Here is a 25,146-nt window from a genome sequence, read left to right as displayed (position 1 = left end):
AATTAAACAGCAGGAAGACAGACATACTGAAAGACACAAACAGATAAAAGGAAATTAAACAAAATTTTCCACATGAAAAGTATGAATATTAGCAAGGATGCAAGGAACATATTTTTTGCTAATAATTCTGGATCACTGGGTAGGACAAAGATCAAACAGGGTTATTTATTTCTCAGGGGTTAAGAAGAAACTTCCCAGAAGGGCAGGTTATGCCAAGACCACCAAACAGACGGGGTGAGGCATCCTCTTTTTGTGCATTTGTTAGATGGGGTGGATCTCTGGCAATAGTGCACTCAGACAAGGGCAGATAGGAGGAAAGTGTTGCATTTGCTTTGGGAGCATCTTAGCAGTATTCGATTCCATCATCACTATCTGTCCCTCTTTCTGCCCCTGCACTTGGAGCATGCCCTGGGGCCAGTGAATCAGCAGAGAAGACAAAGGGGAAGCTGAGCGCGCGGAATAGTCTGGGTCATAGTTTATTTGTTTATTATTTTGTTTCACTTAATTCTATGAAGTTCTTTTCTAATATGCACATGTTTTCCAAAGGCATTTGCATCCTTGTGTTTTCTTATAGATTCTTCACTTCTTAATGAGCCTCTTTGCTGCCTTTTGGCTTTGGACAGGCTTCAGCCTTATCTCTCTTTGCAAAACTTTATTTATTCTCTTTGCAAAACCTTATTTATTGTTGGACACTGGTAGTGAGATCAGCCTTCTCAGAACACAAGTGTGGATACAGTCCAAACCCCTGTAGAGTTTACAATCCAAACATTCACTCAGCAGAAAATCCTCGTTAGCTCTGTTTCATCCCTTTCTCCTACCCCCTATTTATTTTGGCATTGTAAAAGAATATGCTGTGTTCTTGAAACCAGAAGTCTGCTCTATAGTAGGATTTAGGTGCATTAAAGCAGGTACAGTGTAATTTTGATGAACATTTATGTAGTAGCCTGGTGGGAGTATAGCCATTCAGCTATGCTCTTCGCAAAAAAGAGATGCTGAACTGCATGCAATAGACACCAGCTTCACCGTGGCACCAACAGGGATGGAAGAAAAGGAGCTGCAGCCCAGAAATACAGTTTCCCAGTTTGTAACATCACATTCCTGTTAACTGAGCAGTTGTGAGACCCTCCAGTGTAAGACAGTTGTATGTAAGTACATACATATCAGATCACAGCCAAGGGTCTTTAGGAGCTTCAGCATCATTTGAATTCAGCCTTACATCCCACTCTGATGGAGGTATGTCTTGGTACACGAGGAGGAGGAGGCTGTCAGCGGTTAGATGACCATTTCCTCAGCAGGAATTGCATGCTGTGACAAGGAGAAGGTGATCTTCTGCACTTCTTTGAGCATCCTTCTTTTTTCTCCTAAAGTCCATGAGAAGTTGCCACACCAAGGAGAGATTTGCAACATGCCAAGCATAAAAGGCAGGATCATGCGGGGTGGCAAGAGGCCCCCTCCGAGAACCAAAGACCTGTTCAGAAGTCTTTTATGAAGCCAAAATATAAGGTCCCACCAACTGGAGCTACTTAGATATAGTCAGAAGGTCCCCTCATTTATAGCCAGTGCTCCAGAGCCATTTCTTCATGCCTTCAAGGCACAAGAACATTTTATTTCACCTCAGAATAATACAGTATTAAATGTTAGAAAAAGATGCTCTGGAAACTTACCATGTAGGTTACCAGCAAATATCTGCTTCTTGGCAGCCTCATGTATTTGGAGAGGTCTTTTATTTAGTTAAAAAAAAAAAAAAAGAATTTTTTTACTACATAAACATACACACGTTATTACTCACATCCAGAAGGAAGTGTGACTTTTCAGGAAAAATGAACTTTCTGCTCAGGCAGTTTCCAATAAGACCCCAGAAGAATGAGTATGCTATGAGTCAGATTCATTAGAAGTAAATTAAAATTGTCTGTCATAAGAAACTTCTTTTTTTTCTCCTCTAAACTTTTGTTCTGAAGCAGAAATCAATTTCAATCTACTTCAAAACAAAGTAAATAGAAGATTTTGTAACTTGCACTACCTCCCTAATTGTAGTGTTTATAATGAACAGAAGTTATTTATTTTTGGAGGGTAAAAAATGAACATTGTGGTATTATTTTTGGCTGGTTTGTGCCTTTTTAACAGCAATGCAATTCATTCTTTTCAAATGCCTATTAATTTTTGGCATTACAATACCTTTAGGTAATTTAGTAAATAGAAAGATACTGAAGTCTATGTCTTTACATCACTATTTTATATATCTTTTTGATTCATTTTTAAATTCCCCAAAAGTTCAAAGTTTTCAGCACTTTTAAGAACTGGCCCCTAATATCAGTTAAAATATCATTATATATTAACATGTTTGGAAACCAGAGCCTCTCCATTTAATCGTAAACACTAGAGCTAAAGTCTGACCTAACTAATTTGCCATACGCTGTGCAGGAGCTGGTGCCAGTTAGGAAGATAATCTAATTCTCTCTGTTCCCAGAGCTGGGCTTTATCCCGGGGACAATTTTTTCTTTGGGTTCTATTTTTTTTAAGCTAATTTGGGGCATTTTGCCTTTGGTTTGGAACATTTTCTAAATAAAATAAAAACATTTATTTGGACATAGTATTAGTGCCAATACCATAATGTACTACTTTTACATGGTTTAATGTGAAAAAAAAATGCCCGTTACATCAAAGAGACAATTATAACAAAAGATACAGCCCTAAAAAGCCTTCTCTTTCTTTCAGGCATGTGGGAAACGTCGCTCTGCCCAGATCTGCAGAACCTACAGCAAACCCAAAAGTTAACTTGAATCATCTTCCTACGGCACATCTAACTAAAAATGCCATTTCTTCTCGCTCCTACTCCAGCGTGATTGTGGGCTGCTGGGAAAAGATGGAGCTGCTCTGTCCCCCACTTTCTGCTGCAGGTTTCTGGCTTTTCCCTGCGTCACGGACTAGACTGAGCAGTTGCAGGGTGCCTCGATTCAGTGCAAAAGGAAGGATTCCTCTTCCTTGAGTAAGAGCCATCTCACCCTACAGCTGCACGACTGTTAGATCTGGTGCATCCATCACGAATCCAACCAAGTCACTAGGAAAGCAATCCAGTCAGGTGCTGTAATCTTCAGGGCTGCTGACTTTAATCTTACAATGACTCTGCAGCTACTCAATTTCCAACTGCTTTTTGTTCTGCTTGCTCATGTCTTACTCTGAAGTCAAGAATGCAATCTTTTGATAGGTTTAATCACAAAACCCATTTATATTTAAAAAGCGCATTCCTCCAATATTTGTTCAATTGTACTGCCCTGAATTTAGTTCGAAAATTTATGAGAGAGGGCAGTTAAATTTTGTGCCAGAAGCCGTTCAGCAGGTCACTCTTATTTTAAGAGAACGTTTTGCTAACATGGAGATACAGAAAATTAGGAGCTGTCTTCATGGAACTGATTTCTAATTTTTTATTAAATATTTCCTGCTAGCAGTGTTCCATTAGGCCTCTGTCTGTTGGAAACTACAGGCCTGATCCTGGTACAGATTGCATCTCCTGAGGCACAAAACAACTGCCAGGGTCTGAGCCTCTCTCCTACAGACCCCTTGGAGCCCTCTGTGTCCACAGACACGAGCCCACGCGTCCACAGACAAAGCCGTGCCTTGAAACCACCCTTCCTGCTGCAGGGCCAGCGCTTGCTTTTATCCTGCTCCTGAAGTAGTTAAGGAAAAAGGAAAAAAAAAGGTTTCTAAAAGTGAAAAACATAGTTTCAAATTAGAAATAGAATTAGACCTGAGATGTTTTGCGGGACAACTGCTGGTGGGTGAGTGGCAGCTGGGGAATCTTCATCTTTACTCTCTGTTAAGGTTTGCTGCTACAAGATACTAAGCAAAATACACCAGACACATGCATAATTACCTGAATGCATGGAACTAGTCACTAGTTTCAGCCCATGCTCCTTCTGGACTCAGTTACTCAGAGAGTAAACCCTTCTCTTGGGTCCTCAGAGGGCTGGTACATACTCTGGCAGGAAGGCATCCCTTCCTCCGAGTGCAGCAGGACACACGCTGACAGAGATTCGTTCCCATTCTTTTCTGTAGTCACCCCGTCCCCCCCAGGACAGCTAATGTACCAAATATATCAGCACAGTACTCACACCTTGAGCAAATCCAGCACGTCTGCACTTCTCCCCCAGGAGCGGGAAGTGCTGGCCCGGGGAGCCTGAGGCCTTCAGGTGCTGCCCGGAGCTGGAGCCGGGCAAAACTCCCCATCCTCCCCTCCCCAGCCCGGGACTAAACCGCACCGGGCAGCACGGCCTGCCCCTCCCTCACACGCCAGGAAAAGGCTGAGGCTGGGGAGCTGAAACCCTTCTCCACTGTCCCAGCACTGCTCCTGCTCAGTCAAGGAAGGAGGCAGTGCTTGGTGCTATAGGTTTTCCCCATCTCCTCTAGTCTTGGTGGTTGAAAACTGCTGCAAGACCCTTTCATGTGGTTCAGTCCTCCCATCGCACACCACAGACTGTCCCCCGGCTTAATATGCTGTCTCTACATCACTGCTATTAGACTGTATCTGTATGTAAAAATTTCTCTGGAAGCTGAACGAAAGACGCATCCAATTTGTAAATCAATTTTTCCCGCTACCGTCTGTAACCTTTACATGGCTGTAAAAGATCCCATCCTGTTAATTGGTCTAAACTTCAGAAGACATTTAATTCTCCATTTTTGCAACTACACTGGCAAATGTGTGGGGTTTTTTCAGTTTAATCTGTTTAAGTTCATTTAACTGAATGCCAGTGATGGGCTGTGAGTTACACAGAGATCTTTCTGCAGAAGGCTCATGTCCTCGAAGAGCCACAGGCCTCAGTAACGTTTGCTGACAGCTATAGCATATTGGCAATACTTCTATTATTTTCACTACGCTAATACCCAAAAAATTGCAAAATGGGGTGAAATTAACTGAGATTTTATTATAGCTAAGAAGAGAGTAACACTACTTGCAGGATTGGATGCTCAGGTTGGTTTTTTCCACATATACTCTCATCTGCCTCTAGTATTTATTTTAGTGTAAGGAGAGAGTCAGTTCTTATATTCTGATTCCATTTTGGATCAAAATTACATTCATCTCAAGGTTTCATTCAGGCATAGACAGTAATTATAGTGAGGGTTATTCTACTGTGTCTGAAATGTACCTCAGTCGTGAAAACTGAAGTCTTCTTTCTAAAAGCCCAGCAGCTATAGCATGATAACATAAAGGAAAACTCCAAAGACACTCCACCAACAGACCTCAAACACGATACGGAGAAAAATTTTTCCAGGTAAAAAACTTTTCACATCCTAGGAAGTTGCATTATTTTGTTATTTATGTACTTAATTATACCCGCTAGATAGTTCTGCGCCAGTTGCAGCAAAAGCATTTTACTACAGATGCCTATCAATAACTGGATGAGAATTCCAGCTCATTTCACACTAGCTACAAATGGCCTCAGCCATGTTAATGACTTGGAGGTTGGCTGGGTTTCAACTAATAACCTAAAGATGAACAGTCCTACATATCCAATTACTAACTGAGTCCCTTCAAATGGACACTAACTGGATACTCATCTTTGTATTCAGAGAGAAAAAAGGAAAAAGTTCTTAGCCAGGCTAGCAGAAACCATTTATTTGGCAACGGTCTGAACTAAATAGTAGATTTATTGGTTTAAAGGATAGTCTAAAAATTAGAATTGCCATGAAGTCAAACATACATGAAATGGTAATCTTAATTCCAAATTTTGACTATAATCTTTCAAATGACAGGCCTGACTCAAATTTCATATCTTAAAAGTCCAGGAAAGGCTTGGTGGCCAATCAAAAAGATATTCAGTAAAACCAAGTTGTAATACAGGATAATAATTGTAACAGTTCCCAATGGTGGCTGTGTGGTCCAACTTTCCTTTCTCATTCTTGAGCATCTACTGAAAAAGTACACCAACTATTTCACATTCTGTTTTGATACAAGTAAATAATTCATGAGCAAACTGTTTTAACAGAAAAAGCAGTATTTGGTAAATATGAATTGCAAGAATGAAAAACCTGTACAGATTGTTTATGATGTGAGTGCTAGTTAAAATAACTGAAGATTATATGGCACCAAAAAGAGAGTAATCAAAACTAAAAATACAACAAAAACAAAGAGAACTGCATGATGATCTACTATTATATATTTTAAATGACAGGTTTTGAAGTAAATACAGCTTTCTTTAAACACTAAAGGTTAGTCTAAGACTGCTTTCTCTTCTGTTTTCCCTAACTTTTTTGTTTCAAATTTATGAAAGTCTCTTGCTATTTTTGGACCTATTCCCTTCTTAATGCTGCAATGATAACGTGCTTTCTATCCTGCAAATAAACGTGCTCACAGAAAGGAGCAACTGATGGAGACACAGAAGAGTACAAAAAAGTGATAAATTAATCACTTATGAGCATACCTGGACTAAAGGCGTTAACAATTTATGACAAAATACGAATATGCTGAACAAATATTGGCTTTCCCTAAAACTCTGTTAATTGTAAGTAACAGAAGGAGAAACCGTTCCTCTTTTTTGCATAGTTATGTTTATACACATTTGTTGCTTATGAAACACGTCCCCATTGCCCACCTTTGCTGTCCCCAGCAGACGGGATGCCTGCTCTGCACACCAGAATGCCACAAGTGTATTTTAATCATGGCAGTATACGGGAAGGTATATTAAACCCCAAAGACATCTTGCATGTGTCCCAGTGGCATATATATGACAGGTACTAGATGGCAAGGAAATCAAAATTTCAGGGTTTTTGTTGAGTCTCAAGGTCTAACAGAGCCAAAAAAGGATTGTGTCTCTACTGCTAGTAAGGAGTGACCCTTGGGGTGGGTACAAGACAAGAATTCAGTATAACTCCAGCTCCACTTAAACTGATGTAAAGATGGAATAACGCTGCTGCGTTCCTGGTGGTTTCCAAGATTTATTCCTCCATAAATCAGGAGCCAGTGTTTTCAGTGATCAGATAGGGGAGGCTGGAAATTTAGACTGCAACATTTTAGTCTCAGTTCTTCATGAAAACACTAACACATTGCCACCTTCTTTTCACAAGCGCTGCAGTACGTTGAAGTCCTCTGATTAAAGCAAGAAGTGGTCAGACTGCCAACATGCCCCTTCAAACCATCACATCAAACGTTTAACACAGTCTGCTTCTCAGAAAGGACACCAGAGCCAACCTACTGATACTGTAACTTCTACAGATATGAAATTATCCAACGGCTCCTGTACAAATAGGCCCTCAGGTGCCACATTAGCTGGTATCATGGAATAAATAAACCAACACTTCTAACACACTGATTTAAAACACTTAATATTTTGTTAACATTGATGCATTTACTCCTTGCTTTACTGCTGTCTACAAGAAGATCCAGCTATATTCCTAAAATCCTTAGCACAACACAGTGGCAGCAAGAAATCAGTTCCTTGACCCTTTGCATTTGTGTGTTCTTTCATTCCTCATCTCAGCGCTTCTGGAAAAGTGCAGCATCAGTGACAGATTCTGCTTGTCGGGAATTGTTAATACTTACTGCCAAAAAACACACATACCGAAAAAAGCTAGGGAGCAAATTTAATAGAAAAAACATCATGTTATTTATGTCAAAATCATGTAGGCCACATTAAACGTTTGGACATGGTGGTTCACATTGACATTTAAATATTTAAGGAAGAGTGGTGAGTTTTTTTGATGTTATTACACTCCCACAATTTCCAGGGAGCACTACGTACCTTCTTGACCCTTATATTAAACAAGCAAACTCTGTCCTACACTGTCTCTTGGTTACTTCCCTGAAAAACTAAGTTTGGGATTAGAAAACCAGTACAAATTTATCATTATTTTTTCTAATTTTATAAGTAAAGAGACCATAAATTTTTGCAATCATTTCTAAACAAAGCTTTCTAAACAAAGATATTAACAAAACAGTGCAGTCCATCTCTGCCAAATCAAATCAAACCATCCATCCCCATGTAAACACAAGAAAAAGTAAGAAGGCTCCCCATGGACTCCTCCAGCGTTACCCTTACAGAGCATCTATCATGTCAAAGGGAAAAACTACAGGAATCTCCTAGAGAGTGAATAGCCTCTAAATATTCAAATAAAAATTAGAAAGAATCCTACTTTTTGCAATGCAGAAAAATTTATTACTCTTACCTCGTTATTACTAAGACATTAGCATGGCTTTTGCAAAACATTCCAGTGGCCTTCCAAACTGCAATACCTGCCAAATTCTTTGACTCAGTTGCCATAAAAAGTTTCTAAACTGCTGGAACCAGATCCAAATTTTGTTTTATAAAAGTATAAAAAGGATATGAGTAAAACCGTGGGTTGATTCACTGTGAATGTAACATATGTTAAAGGGTTTCCGGGTCCTGTTACTCATTATGAGAAAAGAGCGATCCAGATACGCAGATATATTATGGTGGCTCCACAGATTTAGTCTCATCCTATTGTTTTTGGTAGTTTTCCCTTTCATCTAATCGTCTGCATCTGGATTTTCCCTAAGTAAATCCATGTCTTCCAAAACCAAGTAAACTAAAGCAGTGCCATCAATAGAAGTGTGTACTTTCTCTAGTAATATTAACCACATGCTTTCCTCTTTGTCAACAGAGCAAATTAGATCACAGAGAAAATGACCCTTTGGACTTCTCAAAAATTCAGCTATATTACTATGAAATTTGGAGTATTTTTATCCTTTGAGAAGAAAATAATGTAACTTACAATTGAATTTATACCCAGGTTGTACAAACAGCTAGAAAGGATCCTCAAATATTTTTTTTTATTCTTACTCAGAATGTTTCAGTGACATTCTCTGTGAGTTTTACAGTTAAAACAAATCTTTAGAGGCTGTTCAGTAGTTAATAACTTCCATATAATCAACCAACCAATCATCATGAAACTCATACTTAAATATCTGCTAAAACATGTCTTTTGCTGCAAGAACATCTGCTTTATTGCTCAAAGGACTAACCCGGTTCAGGTGTGGGAGGTCTATCAAGTATACGTAAGATACCTCTTGCCTTTCCAGATGGGTTTTGCAAGAGCTTCTGGGAGCACATCTCCGTAGGTTCACCACGTCCTTTCAGGCACATATAGGAAATTCTGGAAATGCACAGGGAGAGTAACAACTCATCTGTAGCTTGGCCCCATCCTCACGGGGAAGTGGCAAGAATAGCAGCCCGCATCAACGCCCGCTCAGCTATTAGCTTATCTGCTCATGTCAACCTGCCTGCCTATACTGAAAGCAGCACCAAGCTCCGTTCAGAGGTTTTAAAGCGTGTTCGGGAAGTGAACTAGACAACTTCACACCTGGGCAAGTGTAGCAGTCAAGTCTGCAGAAGAAGAGGCAGCTAATTCATGTCCTTCAGTCCTTCCTGGAGCCTGAGCAGTCCCAGAGCTGCAGCTTGATGGGAGGTAAGGCTTAATATTACTGTTTGGCACAGTTATTTTTTTGTCTAAACTAAAGGCTGGAATTACAAAGACAGATATAAAGCAAGTTAAATTCTTATTACAGCTTGTGATGTTCGTGTAATGTGCAACTGGGTTTTCTGAATTTCAGGAAGCGTCTTTTAGAGAGTTCAAGGTTGAGGAGTGCCGGGGGAGTGATGAGGCTGTTTTGACCTCATTTGTAAGGAAAAACATTTCCATGCTTTCCGTGTCAGTTTTCAAAAAAGCAGAGGAGGTTTTTTTTTTCTTTTGGGTAATTTTTTTAACTTTCAAACAAAGACTGAAGTGATCCATTGCTTTGGAGGACTGTGTGGAAGGGAGGTGTTTTTAACAAACATCACAAGATCCTCTTTAAAAATAAAACCTGCAACCTCTTCTGTCCCATCACTTAAGTTTTTTTGCCTGCACACTGATTTTTTTGAAATTATTTTTTAGTTTCTTTTCTTCTTATTTGACTGGACTGTAGAACAAATGTTTACTCTCAAACACCAACATAAAGCAAATGTATTCTTTGAATTCTTTTGCTGATTGTGTTCCTTCTACAACGTATTTTGATTTTAACTCTCACCACCCGTATCAAGCTGTTTTTAGGCAGCAGCACGAGGAACTTCAAGACTTCACTTAATATTCAGTATTCATCTCCCTAAGGAGTGGTGGTGTCACATTTCAGCTTTTGCTTTATATTTCCCGTTGTCATGGGTCTCTGCATGTTTTTTAAGACACAACTTAGGCAGAATCTATTTCTGAGGGGTTTAAAGTAGGCAAAATGCACTTTTAGCAAAGGGAAAGAGGATGACAACAGGACAAGATGCAAGACCTAAAGAACCAAAAGGAGAAAAATACTAGCAAGCAGGGTGTGATTGCCACTCTAAATCATCATTTTCAGCCCAAAAATGTTTATAAAAAGTGTAATCTTAATCTTAGTCATTATCTCTGTTTTTTGTTTTTGTAGCTAAGTGATTATATTTAACACAGCTTGAAGCCAGTTATGTTTATACAAGTGCGTGGGTCTAACATGGAGAACCAAAGTCTGCCAAAAGTAATTGAACTGTAAAAGTCACTGAAAGTTTGCATGTTACACCAGAGGGGCAAAACCACAGATATCGGTGCTGTATTCTAACAAGATAGCTGAAAAAAGAAAGTTGGACATTTGCTGGTCTTGTTTTCTTTGAAATGGTATTTCCACAGTACTTCAAAGAAAACCTTTTTTGTACTAAAGCCACTTCTAAAGCGGCAGCAATCGGAGGAAGCAGGATGAGACAACAGACACAGAGGGGACAAAGGACAGACCACAACACCAGAATGAGATGTCCCCTCAGCTGGAGCTTCTCCAACGTTCATTCCTTCAAATGCTCAGTTGGATATTTTCCTCCTAAAAAGTTAGGCTTTAATAATCACAAGACTTCTACGTTCCTTTGAGTGGACTGTCTTTTGCAAGTCATATCCCTCAGAGGCTGCATCTCATAGGGATGAGTGGTGGGCTGACTCAGTACAATGAGGTACTCTCATCAGGGAATGAGAAATGCCAGCCATTGAAAACTGAAAGAAGGGGACAGTAAGCATGTCCCAGCCTGACAGCAGCTTCATCAGATGGTTTTCTCCAATTTCTGCCCATTTCAGAGGCAGATGGGAGGGAGAGAAAGGGAAGGTATTGCTGTCAAGAAGAGGTGACAAAGCAACTAACCCTGCAGCTGTTATCAAAGGTGAAAAGTCCATGTCAGTTTTGCTAAAAATTGCAGAATTCAATTTCAACATGATAAAAGAAGAAAAGAAAAAAGAACAGTATAATTCCAAACATAAAGTTATATGGAAAAGCTTTGGGTGAATATGAAACTGTGATCTGAGAAGACAGAACTAAGGACATGGAAGTGAAGCAATGGTATTTAGCAGTTAAAGCTTCCTCCAAGATGTCAAAACCATTTTGCATTAGTTAGTTGCTGTATGACCATCATACTCTAGGTAAAACGGAGAAACAGAAGGTGTCAGGTCATTGTCTGAAGAGAGCAGCCAGGAAATCCAAGCTACCCTCATGAAAAAAGTTCGTCACTATGTTTAAGTTTACTTTGTTAAGACATCATTAAGCTTAGCCTGAGGAAAGCCATTACTCAAAAACAGAGGAAAAATCGATCTTTTGGGTGGGAGAAGCTTAGAAAAATATGAGAAGGCACACACCATAAATAGGTCTTGTTCAACCGAAGAACATGGCTGAAAGAAACAGCGAGGGAGTGATGTTCATCATTCTCATCCAAGGTGAGATCAGCTATACCTCTCTCATTCCTGATGGAAGTCAGTCCAACCTTTGACCTCTGCGGGCAATCAAGTCCAACCTTCAACCATTGCTAACATAACAAAGAGTGTTTCTAATGTGCACTGTCCATCTCCTTTGCTGAGGTTTAAGCCCATTTTTTCTGGTTCTGTCCACAGAAGACATGGGAAACACATTCCCTTTCTCTTTGTAGCAGCCTTAACATATTCAAAGACTATTATCATGTCTCTCCTCAGTTTTCTCTCAGCTAAACAACTGAAATCCCATCACCAATCTTTCACAGTCTGCATCTTCCAGCCCTCTGATTATTCCTGTTGCTTTCTTCTGAAATCTCTCCAAGGGTCCGTATTACCCCTCACGTACAGCGCTCCACATGACACGCTGCTCCAGCTGACGCCTTCCCAAGGTTATGTGAGCCCGGGGAATCATTTCACATCTCTTCCAGACACACTCCCAGTAAAACATTTGCCTGTTTTTCTGGCAACAGCATGACATCAATCCTTCAGACTTGGCCAAGATGTGGCTGTCACATCTACACATCTTGCAGAGCATACAGCTGTTTTATTCTTGCTATAGGTAATGCAACAAAATGAAAAATACCACTTACTTTTACCTTAAATTGTTTCTATTACTTAAAAACATGGAGGGGAGGGGCAGGGATGACATTTTATGATGATACTGGCCTTCAGCCTCTGCATAAGCAACACAAAAAAAAGTCTTCAGGGTTTCATCACCAAATTCATCGTATCAAAGATGAAAAACAAGTGGGGAAAACTCACCGTAATTGCCTAGAATAATAAATCTTTTTATCATCTGGGCATGAGACAACAGAAGAGCTGTAAACATCCCAGCTGGTAGCTGTCTGAAGAAACTGCTTTGCTCCAGGTTGAGCCATCCCTTCCCACATGCCAAGATTTTAGAGAAGACCTGCTAACTCCTCCTCCATGTTATAAAAGCCAGTTTTATGAGAAGCAGAATGATGGAAAGAAGGATTGCAAATGGATGATACAAATTAGGTGCTCAGGAGTCCAGGAACAGCCTTCAGCCTGGCCTTGCTATTTTTCTTCTTAAGCAATGTTTGAGTAACAGTGTCAGCACTGGGGGAAAGACCATGACATAATCTATCACCTCCTGGTATTACTGCACATCATTTTAATCAGAGAAACAGCCTGCGTCTGTCTGAAGTATTAACAGTGACAATATATACATAGCCCAGCTGACCTTATCCTTTCATGGTAAAAGAGGTTGTGATGAGGAAACATTGCTTTACTAATATGACAAATTCGTAGGTTGCAAAGAAGTGGACACATGACAAAGCCTAATTACAGAGTGGAGATAATAGGTTATAGGCTCCTTTCTGTATGTCCTGAATTGTTACAAAAGTTGGGGCAGGAGGAAAAAGAGGCAGAATATTTACAGGATGAGATGCTGTACAGGCCCTTCAAAACCGGCTCATCTCAAAAGAATGCCACGGATCTCCTAGGGCTTGGACGTACCTTGGCACAGTTGCCAAGGATATCGCTCTCCCTCCTCCCCATGTATGGAAGCTGCACGGGTCTTATTTCAGCTGATGAGGCACTGTGGCTGAAAGAGTCACGTTAATGTGAAAGATCCCGAATTCTGGTTAGTATTTAAATGCCACAGCAGTTCAGCAGCTGAATCACAAGTAGTTCAGCCGTGCACGGGTAGTATTAACTTCAGTTGGCCATGAAGTGTACGCCAGAGCTCCTAATCAAGTAGGGTTTCAAAGGTTTATTAGTGAAGAAGCCTGTGCAGAGCTTCAAGTAACTGATCTTTTCCCAAGACTCTCCTCTTCTTTCTCGTTAGCTTATCACATGATATAATTTTCACAGGAAGTAAGTGTTTCTCATTAATGATTTAGATCTAATCATGCAGAGTGCTGTTTAAGTAAGAAAAAAATCAAGTTCTTAAGGAATCTGTCTGATGCTTGTCACGGAGTAGCAGTTATTTAGACGTTAGCTGTAACATATCATCCAAGTAATACACCCCGAAAAGTTAGAAAAAGGTAATTTTGACATTGCTAAGAGTTTAAATTCAAAGTGTATTAATCTACTTCTTTTAGATTAGCATCAGATAAATAATACACTCTGTGAGAGGATGACATGTACAATTGAATACAAATAAAAAACTCCTGTTGATGCTCTCTCCACTTCCCTCCTTCCCTTCCAAGATGCTCACGGGGTGCTTTCAGCTTAACTATTTCTTAATTAGAGAACCTGCAATCCTTAGACCAGGCTGGATGTTCTCCTTAAAACGAGTTACCAATGCTCTGAGAAAACAGTAACTGGAGAGTCACTTTCTGAGATACTGAGATGACTTTCAGTGCAGTCTGTACAAGTGAGAAGCATGTACAAGTGTGCAAATATGTTTGTATTTCAAATTAGATGGCTATTTCTGCTTTTTTTCCTCCCTGCCTTTCCTGCAAGCTGTGGTTGTACAAAAACTTTAAGTTAACCTATGTCTGGGCTGCTGCTGAGGGGCTGACCTTATCTCTGATCTTTCATTTTCATGCCTTCCTTTGGGCCAACATGAGCATTTCTGAGGCACGGGGTGAGCCAGCTCCCCGCCTGCCTGCAGGAGCTTCTGCTGGTGCCCAGGCAGGGCTCGAGCAAGGAAGGGAGGATGAGTTGGATCGTCTCTTTGAGTGGCAGCCTACATTTCGACTTAAAGCTACTGTGGAACAAACAGTCTCTGTGTAGATGTCACACAATGGTTAACGTTGGAAGGGACCTCTGCACATGGTCTAGTCCTATATATATGCATATGTATGTGTGTGTGTGTGTATCTGCACACACACAAATATACGTGTACATACGTGACTTTCCTCATGTTGCCGTGGGTGGAAGCATGACAGCTATCGGGAGGCGAGTGGTGGGAGAAAACATCTCTGTCTCCTGGGTCAGGCACGCGGGGTATGGCAGGAAAGCTGCAGCTCACCCCGAGCTCCTCAGAGAAGAGCCCCTATTCCTGGGGGATTTCATTTGTTTGTGTGTAGGACTCAGTAGCTATGTGGAAGCAAGAATAAGGATATTTTTATTATGCAGTATACTCAGCTTCTTGGAGCACGCATGACTCGGACACAGAAATTTTGGGCTGCACAGACTGTATTGTAACAAAACACTTGAAGGTAAAAAATGGTATTTATTAAACACATATGCAAAATACTTGTGTGTATTATATGTGAAACACACTCAGGCACTCTAAACTGCTGAAATTACTGGAGGCAATGTCACCAATAGCCTAAATGTTATAATTATTTTCAAATGAACGCAATAGCTGCAAGTAGGCTCACATTTAGCTTTCTCCTCCCTGGGGCAGTGCATTCCTAGCAGGGGTGTTATCCTGCATCTCTGTGGAAAGCATTAGCTACTCTGATAACAATGCAGCTCTGTGCTTTTAAAGACTACAAAGCAGCCATGCAAAGAGTAGTAAAGTTCATTCTGAATATTTCTGTGAGAATTAAACAGCCCAGTAGTATTTCATGTTTTACATTAAGGAGATTGTTTGTTTTCCCTTCTGAAATTTGTCTTAAGGTCAATAAATACAACATCAGTAGAGACTTTTTTTTTTTTTAACAAAAATAATGAACCAGTGGGCACCACACCTACCCTTTACTTTTTATCCTTTTTACTTTGTGCTTCTACCTGATAATTAAACAGAAGAGACTGAAACTGGATAAGCAAATGTTATAATGGAGGAATGCACACAGGTATTCACATCTTCCATTTCAAGGGGACTTATTTAAATTTTTGATGTATTTTAACTCTCAGGACATTGTTCTCCAGATGAAATAGAGTACAATATAGTTCCTTCTACATTATTTTTTCCTAGAAGTATCATTCAAACATATTACTCAACCCTTACAGAAGCAGTAATAATAACAGACAACACATACATATTCTTACACTGTAAGATGAATTTAATAAAACTATTTATGGGGAAAAAAGCTGACACCTATTTTGATTTGTGCTGACATGTAACAACCAAGAGAAGTCAGCATTTTTAAAGTACCTCCTGGCAAGGTTTTGGAATCCACAAGCAGCATGGAAAATGAATGCAGTAAATAAATAAATTTAAAAAAAAAAAAAAAAGAAAAAACCAACCAAACAAAAAGAACCCATACCCTTTAAGGACAGAGTATGGGAAGATGGAAAGCTTTGGTGCTTCCAATATATGAGAAAATGGAAATGTATCTGAAATGATAGGAAGAAATCTCTCCCGAAGGCTGTCAGAATTCCACTGCAACAGGTTATGGACAATATTGTATTCCTAGTTGCTCATCTATGAATGTCTGTTACACAGTATAGATGCGTGCAGAAGTGTTAATGCAAGAGACTACATACATATGCATTCATATATAAGACCAGCTGGTCTTAACACAGTTTAAGTAACTGTGTCTTTCCTATGCCACAGCTTAAGCTAAAACAATTCCTCGGCTGGAAGCACTATCTAACTTTACTTAGTGTTTCTCCAGCAAAATCCCACAGCTCCATCATGGACTCACAAAAAGTGGGGAAGCTTGCCTAAATTAGGAGGAAAAGAATCAGGTCCACTGCAAAGACCCAGGGGATACGTGTTACTCGGGAATCTCACTGCCAGAGATGAGACAGGGCAGTGCAAGGGTTGATTTAAGAGTCATTTCACAGCATGGCTTCTCTCAGCTATCCTTCACTGACCCAAGAGGAGCCCCTGGAGTACATATTTTTACGTATATATATACATATACATATTGATAGTGGTATAGCAACAGAAGGGGGAGGAGTCATCTAATAGCTAGTCATCTAATGGGGCCAATTCTCCCCAGATATTTTTGTGGTCAGCAAATGAGGCTGCTTGAAGAAAAAAAATTCAGATCCACCCTTTTGAAACTGAGAGCCTGTGCTCTCTTGACATAGGCTTGTTGAACAGTATATGGTTTTATTGCAGAATTACACTTGCAATATACTTTACTAGATTACTAGGTCAGACCTCACTGCTCCCCAGGGGAGAAGACTAGTTTCAAATTAGTTTTAAGTCAAGAAATCCTATTTATTAATATCCTCATGAGCTGAAGAGCTCATGAGGATATATAGCTCATGAGGTATATAGCTGAAGAGCTATATACTATATGGTTGCAGGTACAAACCAGTTTCTTCCAAATCAAGGTCAATAGTGAAAGGGAGGCATCTCCAGAAGGTTGTTCCTTGCACTTAAATTCTTAATCCCTGCCCAGTCCTGTACATTTTGTTGTATCTAAGGTCTTTATTTGTAAGAGATATCACCAGTTCTCTGGACAGTAAGGTAAGGAGGGTTGTGTGAATATGTACTACAGATATCTTCTACCAACATCTGTAGCAACTGATGGTGTTTTGCTAGGGATCTGGGTACAGTTTCGGGGAAAGCACTGAAACACCTACCAAGGTTTGATGCCCTCTTTTAGCTCTGTCTTGCCTTTGTGGTTAATACAGAATGTTAACATAAACTCCAGCTGCTCAGCGTATCATAAGCCCTTGTAAAGAACATGTGAATGCATGCTTGCGTAAACTAAACAGCAACCATGTGGTGGTCTACACTTGAGTGAATGTGATGTGTTTATGTATAGCACTTTCTAATAAATGCTCTACCTCTCCAGCTCCTAATAATATTTAACTTATCTCTTTCTTTCAACAAAAATTATTTAGGTAAAACAATACAGCAATAATCATCACGTTTCAAACAATAATGAATCTTTCTGGGAGGTCACCTACAGTAGGTAATATAAGCACGATGTAGCCAGCTAGCAATTATTCAGCCTGAAGCAGAGATGAAGAACTACATTCTTTATAAAACTATTTTTATTTTTTTATAAACTATTTTTAAGTCTTTGAACTATTTTTAAGACTTAAACAGCAACAAAAACTCAGACAAAGGCTGATACCAGTAAACAAATGTCAACAGGAAAAGAAATACAGAACATGGGTTATGTACACTGTCTGCCTGACGGGTGCAGTTAACCCCAGGACGAAGGAGCTTCACAAGGCGCTCTGCATCTTCTAGGTCTGCAGTTTTATTTGACCTTCTGGTGCATTAATAGACATATTTCAGTCTCTGAATTTTCCCATTGGCTTAAATGCAAGCACACACATGTGTAAAGAACTTTGCTTGATTGGGTCTCATGGGCAAAACCCTATTTTTATAGGTGTTCCTTTCCTACCGGAGCCATTTGAGTACTGTTGCATGTTTACAGTTTCCAGCCATCTCTACGTAAATCTCCTCACTAAATTCTATGGAAATGATTTATCTATTAAACTACCTGAGAATTAGATATACAGATAATATATAGAATGTATTTAATATAGAATATAGTATATAGTATATAATAAAACCCAAACCAAATAAAATTTTGGTTAAAAAACAGCCTTTATGGAGATCACCTTGCAATACAGTAGTTAGTTTATATATGGATTTCTGCTAAAGAAAGCCATATTTCTCAGTTATCTATAGCTATACCTATACTTCCTGTCCAAATCTGAAGTATGCTTATAAAAAAATCAGGTTTTGGTAATAAATTCAAGCCGCTGGTCCTCCCTGGACTTCCTTTCAAAATCCCAAATCCCTGGCATTACTCAGATGTAGAATTCATGTTGAAATGGATTAGTAAATTATTGGTTAAACCCAGATGCTTCTCCTTCCCAGAAATTCTCCAATGGGCACCTTTTCCAAGGACACAAGCAACATTTCTCCAAATTCTAGCTTTAGTTTCCCATGTACCTCCAAGTAATGACTCCCAAGGCACTACACAATCAGTTTCTTTTTCATTTTTTCTGTCTTCAGAATATGTTTTTCTGTGATTTGATGGCACAATTTTTTCTTTTTTTAAACAGTAGTAATAAAACTAATTATTTTTGGTCTATTTAAGATTAAGAGCCTCAGTCAGCCAACGCAAGACATCTTAATTAGTAAGGCACTAAGCACGGCAGTCTAAATAAAAATCTCACAGCTGAATGAACTGACATTTGGTATACGAATGATCTTATATGAGACCAATATGGCAAATTTCTCATAAAAGAGAGAACTAATATCATACAGCAACTCTCAGAAGTACACAGCTAACGATTTTATATCATAAAACTCATTTTCCAATAATCTGTCTCGGTCATCATTCCTGCATCTCCACTCTCTTTTCAAGGCTGCTTTCACGGAGTCCCCTGAGCCTTCAAAGCATTGAAGGAGCCACGCAAAGATGTTGTGACAGACTTTTTTGTAAGCACTGAGTAAACCTAAATTAAGAGTACAAATAATCCACCTATCTGTGCAAATCCAAAGAACGATCACCTTGTCTTAAACCTCCTGAATAAATTCTTTTACTTCAGAAGAATTACTCATTTCATATGGTTGAAAGGAGGGAGGCAGACCATTTGAGCTTTAGAGGCGACATTCCTCTGACTAAATGCCAATGCTTACGATGTAGTCATCTGTATCTAAGGTAGCTGCCCTAGGCTCAATGCACAGTCAATGGAGAAATTTAGGCTTCCTAAAAGAGACATCTAGAACAGATCAGATTAATTACATCCTAGAGAAGCAGATTGCTATCCCCTGATTGTATGGGAAGTCTACAGGGAACGAGCTCAGCTGTAGACCTGCTCTCCCGTGTGTGGCTCGAGTCTGGCAGGATGTATCCCACCTAAGTGCCTATCGGCTTTCACATGCCTTTAATTTGAAAATCTGATCCCACATTTACTAAAACGAAAGTGAAAAAGAGCTTTCTCATTACGGTAAAGCTATTTAAATATAGTCACAAAGTTGTTTACATATAGTCATATGTTATATTCACACACATATTTAATAGTGCTATTATTACTTATAATTTTTATGTCATCTTTTACCTGTGCTTAAGCAGTTTTACTGAGAATAGAAGCAAGAGAAATATCTAGACTTACATTTTCTGAAGTACACATTAACCGGCACCATTGGGAGCCACAGCGGAGCTCACATAGAGTCTCCTCGGTTTCTGACTCACTCAGCATGCACATGAGGCTGCTGCTACAAGCACCGGGGACAGGCAGGACTTGTGAACATGTGATGACACTTGGCTTCATATTCCCATTTTTTCAATACAGATGGTCCAGTGAGTGCTTTTCTTAGTGCCATGCAAGTACCAATAGTTGAGTCCTAATTTAGAAGTGAATAGATTAAAACAAACTGTTTCTCCTCAGTTAGAAAGCACATTTCCAAGTGCTAATGTTCAAAATTAGTAAATGTAACATTACTTCATAAAAATGCATTCTCATTTCACTCTAACTTTGGCTTCCTCCTGTCACAGCCTCATCACGGGTCTTTTTCTCCCAGCCTCAAAACTCTGGTGTGAAAAACAACAGATTTGACATACGAATGAAAGATTTTATCCTGCTGTCCCAAGAGAAGGGAGGAGGGAAAGAAAGCACTTCTGGCTCGTAGCTGTCACCCGTGTATCAGGAACAAGCAATGCGACAAGCCACCACAAACATAATGAAAATAGTTTTAACAAACAACACGCCTATTCCCTCAAGTCCCATGGGTAAGCAGGGTAAGGGTTTGCACTGCACTCAGTACCTTTGCTTTTCCTAACTACCAACACAAGTTCAGCCATGTCGATTTAGCTCCAGCCCCTGCAGTACACTGAATAATGCAGTTATACATCCCATCACTATTCTTCTATATCCCATTACTACTCTTCTACACCTGGACTTGTGCAAAGCATTTAACACTGTCCTGCAGAACATCCTTGTCTCTAAATTGGAGAGACATGGATTTGATGGATGGACCACTCGTTGGATAAGGGATGGGCTGGATGGTCGCACTCAAAAGAGTTGCGGTCAACGGCTCCATGTCCAAGTGGAGACCAGTGACGAGTGGCGTTCCTCAGGGAACCGGCGCTGTTTAACATCTTTGTTGGTGACATGGACAGAGGGATTGAGTGCACCCACAGCAAGTTTGCTGACACCAAGCTGTGTGGTGCAGTCGACACGCTGGAGGGAAGGGATGCCATCCAGAGGGACCTTGACAGGCTTGAGAGGTGGGCCCGTGTGAACCTCATGACATTCAACAAGGCCAAGTGCAAGGTCCTGCACACGGGTCGGGGCAATCCCAAATATAGATACAGGCTGGGCAGAGAATGGTTTGGGAGCAGCCCTGAGGAGAAGGACTTGGGGGTGTTGGTTGATAAGAAGCTCAACGTGACCCAGCAATGTGGGCTCGCAGCCCAGAAAGCCAACCGTATCTTGGGCTGCATCAAAAGAAGTGTGATCAGCAGGTCGAGGGAGGTGATTCTCCCCCTCTGCTCCACTCTCATGAGACCCCACCTGCAGTACTGCCTTCAGCTCTGGGGCCCCCAACATAAGAAGAACATGGACCTGTTGGAGCGAGCCCAGGGGAAGGCCACAAAGATGATCAGAGGGCTGGAGCACCTCTCCTATGAAGGCAGGCTGAGAGAGTTGGCATTGTTCAGCCTGGAGAAGAGAAGGCTCTGGGGAGACCTTCAGTACCTGAAGGGGGCCCACAAGAAAGCCGGAGAGGGACTTTTTACAAGGGCATGCAGTGATAGGACAAGGGGTAAGGGCTTTAAACTGAAAGAGGGTAGATTTAAGTTAGATATAAGGAAGAAATTCTTCACTATGAGGGTGGTGAGTCACTGGAACAGGTTGCCCAGAGAAGCTGTGGATGCCCCATCCCTGGAAGTGTTCAAGGCCAGGCTGGATGGGGCTTTGAGCAACCTGTGGTCTAGTGGAAGGCGTCCCTGCCCATGGCAGGTGAGTTGGAACTAGATGATCTTTAAGGTCCCTTCCAACCCAAACCATTCTATGATTCTATGATTCTATGTAGATAAGCATCAATGCTCTCACAAATCTGCCCTGTTACTATTTGAAATCATTCTCCTCTTTGATCAATGTCCACGTTGGTTGCCCTCTGCTTCACTTTGCCTTTGGTTGCACATGTTGAGTTGCATTCTGTCCTTGAAGGACAGTGATTGAAAATAATCTGAAATTAAATTCCCTACATAATTTCTATCCATGGTCTTTTGATAAGAAAGCAGACCCAAACAAATTCCCATTGGCAAGACTGTGTATTGTGGGACTGAAAATCACCATGCTGGAGCACTCTGGTCTCATTTCTTACAAGGAGGGACTTTCTCACCATTTGTCTTCTAAAGCAATTTGTCAGGATACTGACTCTATCATCATCTCCTCTCAGATGAAAGTTCACAACAGATGCAGGTATTTGATCAAATACAGAGTAAGGCAAGGCAAAAAAAAAAGGATGGCAGACAATTATATACGGGATAGGGTACCATTCAGTCATGAATACATGCCAAATCCAAAAAACCTCCAGGATGGGGCAGGCTTTTGCTTAAGAACAAGCATAAACATAAATAATAATTAATGCTATTATTTTGGGGTAGGTATTTACAACTGCAGTGATTTCACTGGGGAGACAAACCAGTTTAATGTTTTCCGAGTTCAGCAGAAATACTGTCATCTTTGGACGATGCAGTTAGATTAAGCTCACCCGACATTGTAAAGTGCCCTGTATGAGTAGATGCTGATAGATGGTCGTTTGGAAATGTGTTTGGAAAAGCAGCTATCAGTCACAATCAATACACCACTTTAAATTTTCCCTTCAGCAGTTAATATTTTTAATCTGGAAACTGATAGCAATCTGACCTAACACGTATCTTAGTAAAAATCCTACAACAGCAATACAGCAAAAGAGTAGCGACACATTATTTATACTTATCTTACAGAACACACAGTTCTTGCCTTGAAAGATTCTGAAAATGGGTGCACATATGAAGAAGGTAGAAAAAAACCTCTGGGAAGATAAAGAAGCTAGGGCAATACAAAACAACCCAAATCAATCCCTTTGCTAGTCTTATTATACATTTTACAGTTGTTTAGCTAGCTTAATAAAGCCATTTCTTCTTAGCCCTCACACTTGGAACAGATGGGATGCAGCCCTCTGATCCTTAAATTAAAGAACATGCAACTTTATGCTGACGAAGCTTTTAATCATCCAGGATACACAGCCTACCACCATCAGAATTTTAATTCAATGACATAATTCCATGGTGCCATCACATAAAGAAAGGAAAATAATGGTATCCTCAAAAGCCCAGATTCTAGTAATCTTCGCTACTAGTTGCAAGCCAGCAGACAAGCTGAATGTAAAACAAGATAATGGCAGCAGACAATGAAAATTCTCACTCAAAGGGCTCTCTGCTGGCGTTCAGTGATTTCCCAGCAGTCCTATTATTAGGGTCCCAAGTCCTTGATCTTTCTCTTATTAGTCAATGACAAAAATTCACTTGCCTACAGGCAGAGGAAGAGTCCTTTTGGGCATAGATGTTATTTCTTAAGCACAGGAAGAAAGAGGCATCACTGATTACAATGCCAAATTAAAAAATTAATAAAATTATTAAATGCTGTATTAGGTTTACTACAGTATAAACAATAATTCCATAGGAAAATGCACTTTACATGTGAAATCAGCAACCACTGAACATTTATTTTTCCAGGTGGCTTTTATCATTCTGTTAACAGTTTGAAATGACATTTTCCCCTTCTGCTTTGGACAACTTCCACTGGTGAATGTGGAGTATCTGTTTCCTCCTTACAAAAATTGCATTGGGAAGAAATTCTCACTGTAATAAAGAAACAATGGCAAAAGGAATTTAACATTTTCCTAGGTTGGCTTACCTCAGAAAATGTCCAATAATTACAATTTTGGAGAATTATGCCACTAATAACAATTTCTCCAATCCAAGGAAAAACCTTCTTGTCATGCCCTTTGTCTGCTTTCATGTATTTACACCCCGATAGACTCTATTATCACCAGGTTCAGTTGCTCAATATTATTTTGTGCCTTTCTGAACTATGCAGAAATGCTCTTTATTATTGACTGTAGCAAAACCACCCTGTGAAGTGCTATGGTACACACAGAGACATGCTTCGTTCCGCCCCTCCCAGAGCTGACAAGAGCCTTCTAGAATTATACACGTACTTTTAGTTGCTTCATTGCACTGGGTGCAGCTGAACTGCATAGGGGAAGGATTATTTCAGCAGACTGCTGTAATGAAGTGAACTGATCCAGGATGGTCGTGACCCCCTATAGCTGACCCCAGTGAATGCAATCAAAGAAAAGTGCACGTATGTGTGGAGAGTCCCAGCACGTCTCACATCAGTGAGATAACCTGCACGGCTCTCCTACGCTGGCTCACTGGGAGAAGAGTGCAGTCTGTCATTTTAATAGCAAATAGTATAGCATTACGTGACACTGCTCACGTAAGGAGTACAGGGCTGGAAAACAGCAGGTGAGATGTTTGCTCCATAGACTGCTTGACAGAAGGGGAAGGTAAGATGCAGTTCCAAAGTGGTGTGACAAATGGTCCTATGCATATAACACCTAGCGTTATTCCAAAAACTACCTTTCCCAGGTAAAGCAGATAAATGCTTGTTTATCCCAGAGTTTAGGAGTGTTCCTAAACTCATTTGAGTTGCAGGAGTTAAAATGAAAGCTTATAAAACAGGGGTGACTAGCAAGAAAAGGGAAAAGATGCTGTAAGATTCTTACACACTTCTCTCCCTCCTATGGACTTCATTGAAGTGAAGATGGATTACGGTTTTGTACTGAAATCTCAGGAGCATTGAGGCTCTAGCAGGGCTGATGACACAAATGACCAGTGTACCAAAATCCTTACAGCTTTATTACGCATTTGTTTCAAGCATTCAGGGAGACAAAGTCAGTTCTCTCCTTCCCTCTGCGCCCTGAGCATCTGCCATTTCCAGTTCCTACTCCCCGTCCCACCTCACGAAGTCATTAATTTTTTTATGAGTTATTAACATGTAAAGAGCTGCTCTAGGGTACCAAGTACTCTGTAAGTCACTGATGACAACCTACCAGAAGGGCACACACTTCTTCGGCTATATACATATAGTTCAAGCTATAGCTCAAGCAAGGGAACATTCCTGCTATGTTGTCTCTGGGCAACTTTGGTCCTGGCTCAGCCAGGTGACTGCACCATCCGGGTGATGCCTCCTGGCCCAGAACAGCTCCGCAGTCACACCTAGGAAAGCTGCGTACCTTCATTTCAGCTATCTTTACTTTCAGATATGCACATTTAGATCTTGTTCTGGGTTGCTCAGATCCTGACTCACAGAAGAAAGCACTTAGACCTCAGTAGGAAGCAGCCCTTCCCTACAGCGATGTACAGGGAAAGGGCTGGACTCTTTCATAAACGCTACTTCCAAGTCACCTCCCTGAAGGGAAAGAACTTAACTAGTGTAAATGCAAAGACTGAGACTACTTAAAGCACACTCAAACCAAGCTAAGGTTTGATCCCTATTTGGCAGAGTATTTTTTCTTTATTTGGTTGTTTTTCTTTAAAGCTGGCACAATAACAATCCCAGAACAGCTGT

General features: G+C 40.4%; 2 protein-coding genes across 3 annotated transcripts in view; both read right to left on the bottom strand.

Moving 5' to 3' along the window:
- Positions 1-25,146, bottom strand: part of AFAP1 (actin filament associated protein 1) — a 122,068-nt gene that overhangs the window by 86,642 nt on the left and 10,280 nt on the right. Inside the window, exon 1 of one of the 2 annotated variants that reach the window (XM_075499687.1) lies at positions 19,636-19,656. The exons of the other annotated variant lie outside the window; for it this stretch is intronic. The gene's annotated coding sequence lies outside the window, so the exon portion shown is untranslated. Of the gene's footprint in view, positions 1-19,635; positions 19,657-25,146 lie in introns of those variants that run through there. 2 annotated transcript variants of the gene reach the window in all.
- ABLIM2 (actin binding LIM protein family member 2) overlaps positions 13,482-25,146 on the bottom strand; it is a 185,357-nt gene continuing 173,692 nt past the window's right edge. The window contains exon 21 of the mRNA XM_075499695.1: positions 13,482-13,535. Within this exon, the coding sequence (XP_075355810.1) occupies positions 13,497-13,535 (39 nt within the window). The 3' untranslated portion in view covers positions 13,482-13,496. The remainder of the gene's footprint in view (positions 13,536-25,146) is intronic.

The sequence above is a fragment of the Mycteria americana genome, chromosome 4 (assembly GCF_035582795.1).
Source record: "Mycteria americana isolate JAX WOST 10 ecotype Jacksonville Zoo and Gardens chromosome 4, USCA_MyAme_1.0, whole genome shotgun sequence".
NCBI classification, from domain to species: Eukaryota; Metazoa; Chordata; class Aves; order Ciconiiformes; family Ciconiidae; genus Mycteria; species Mycteria americana.
This window is presented reverse-complemented; position numbering and strand designations above follow the sequence as displayed.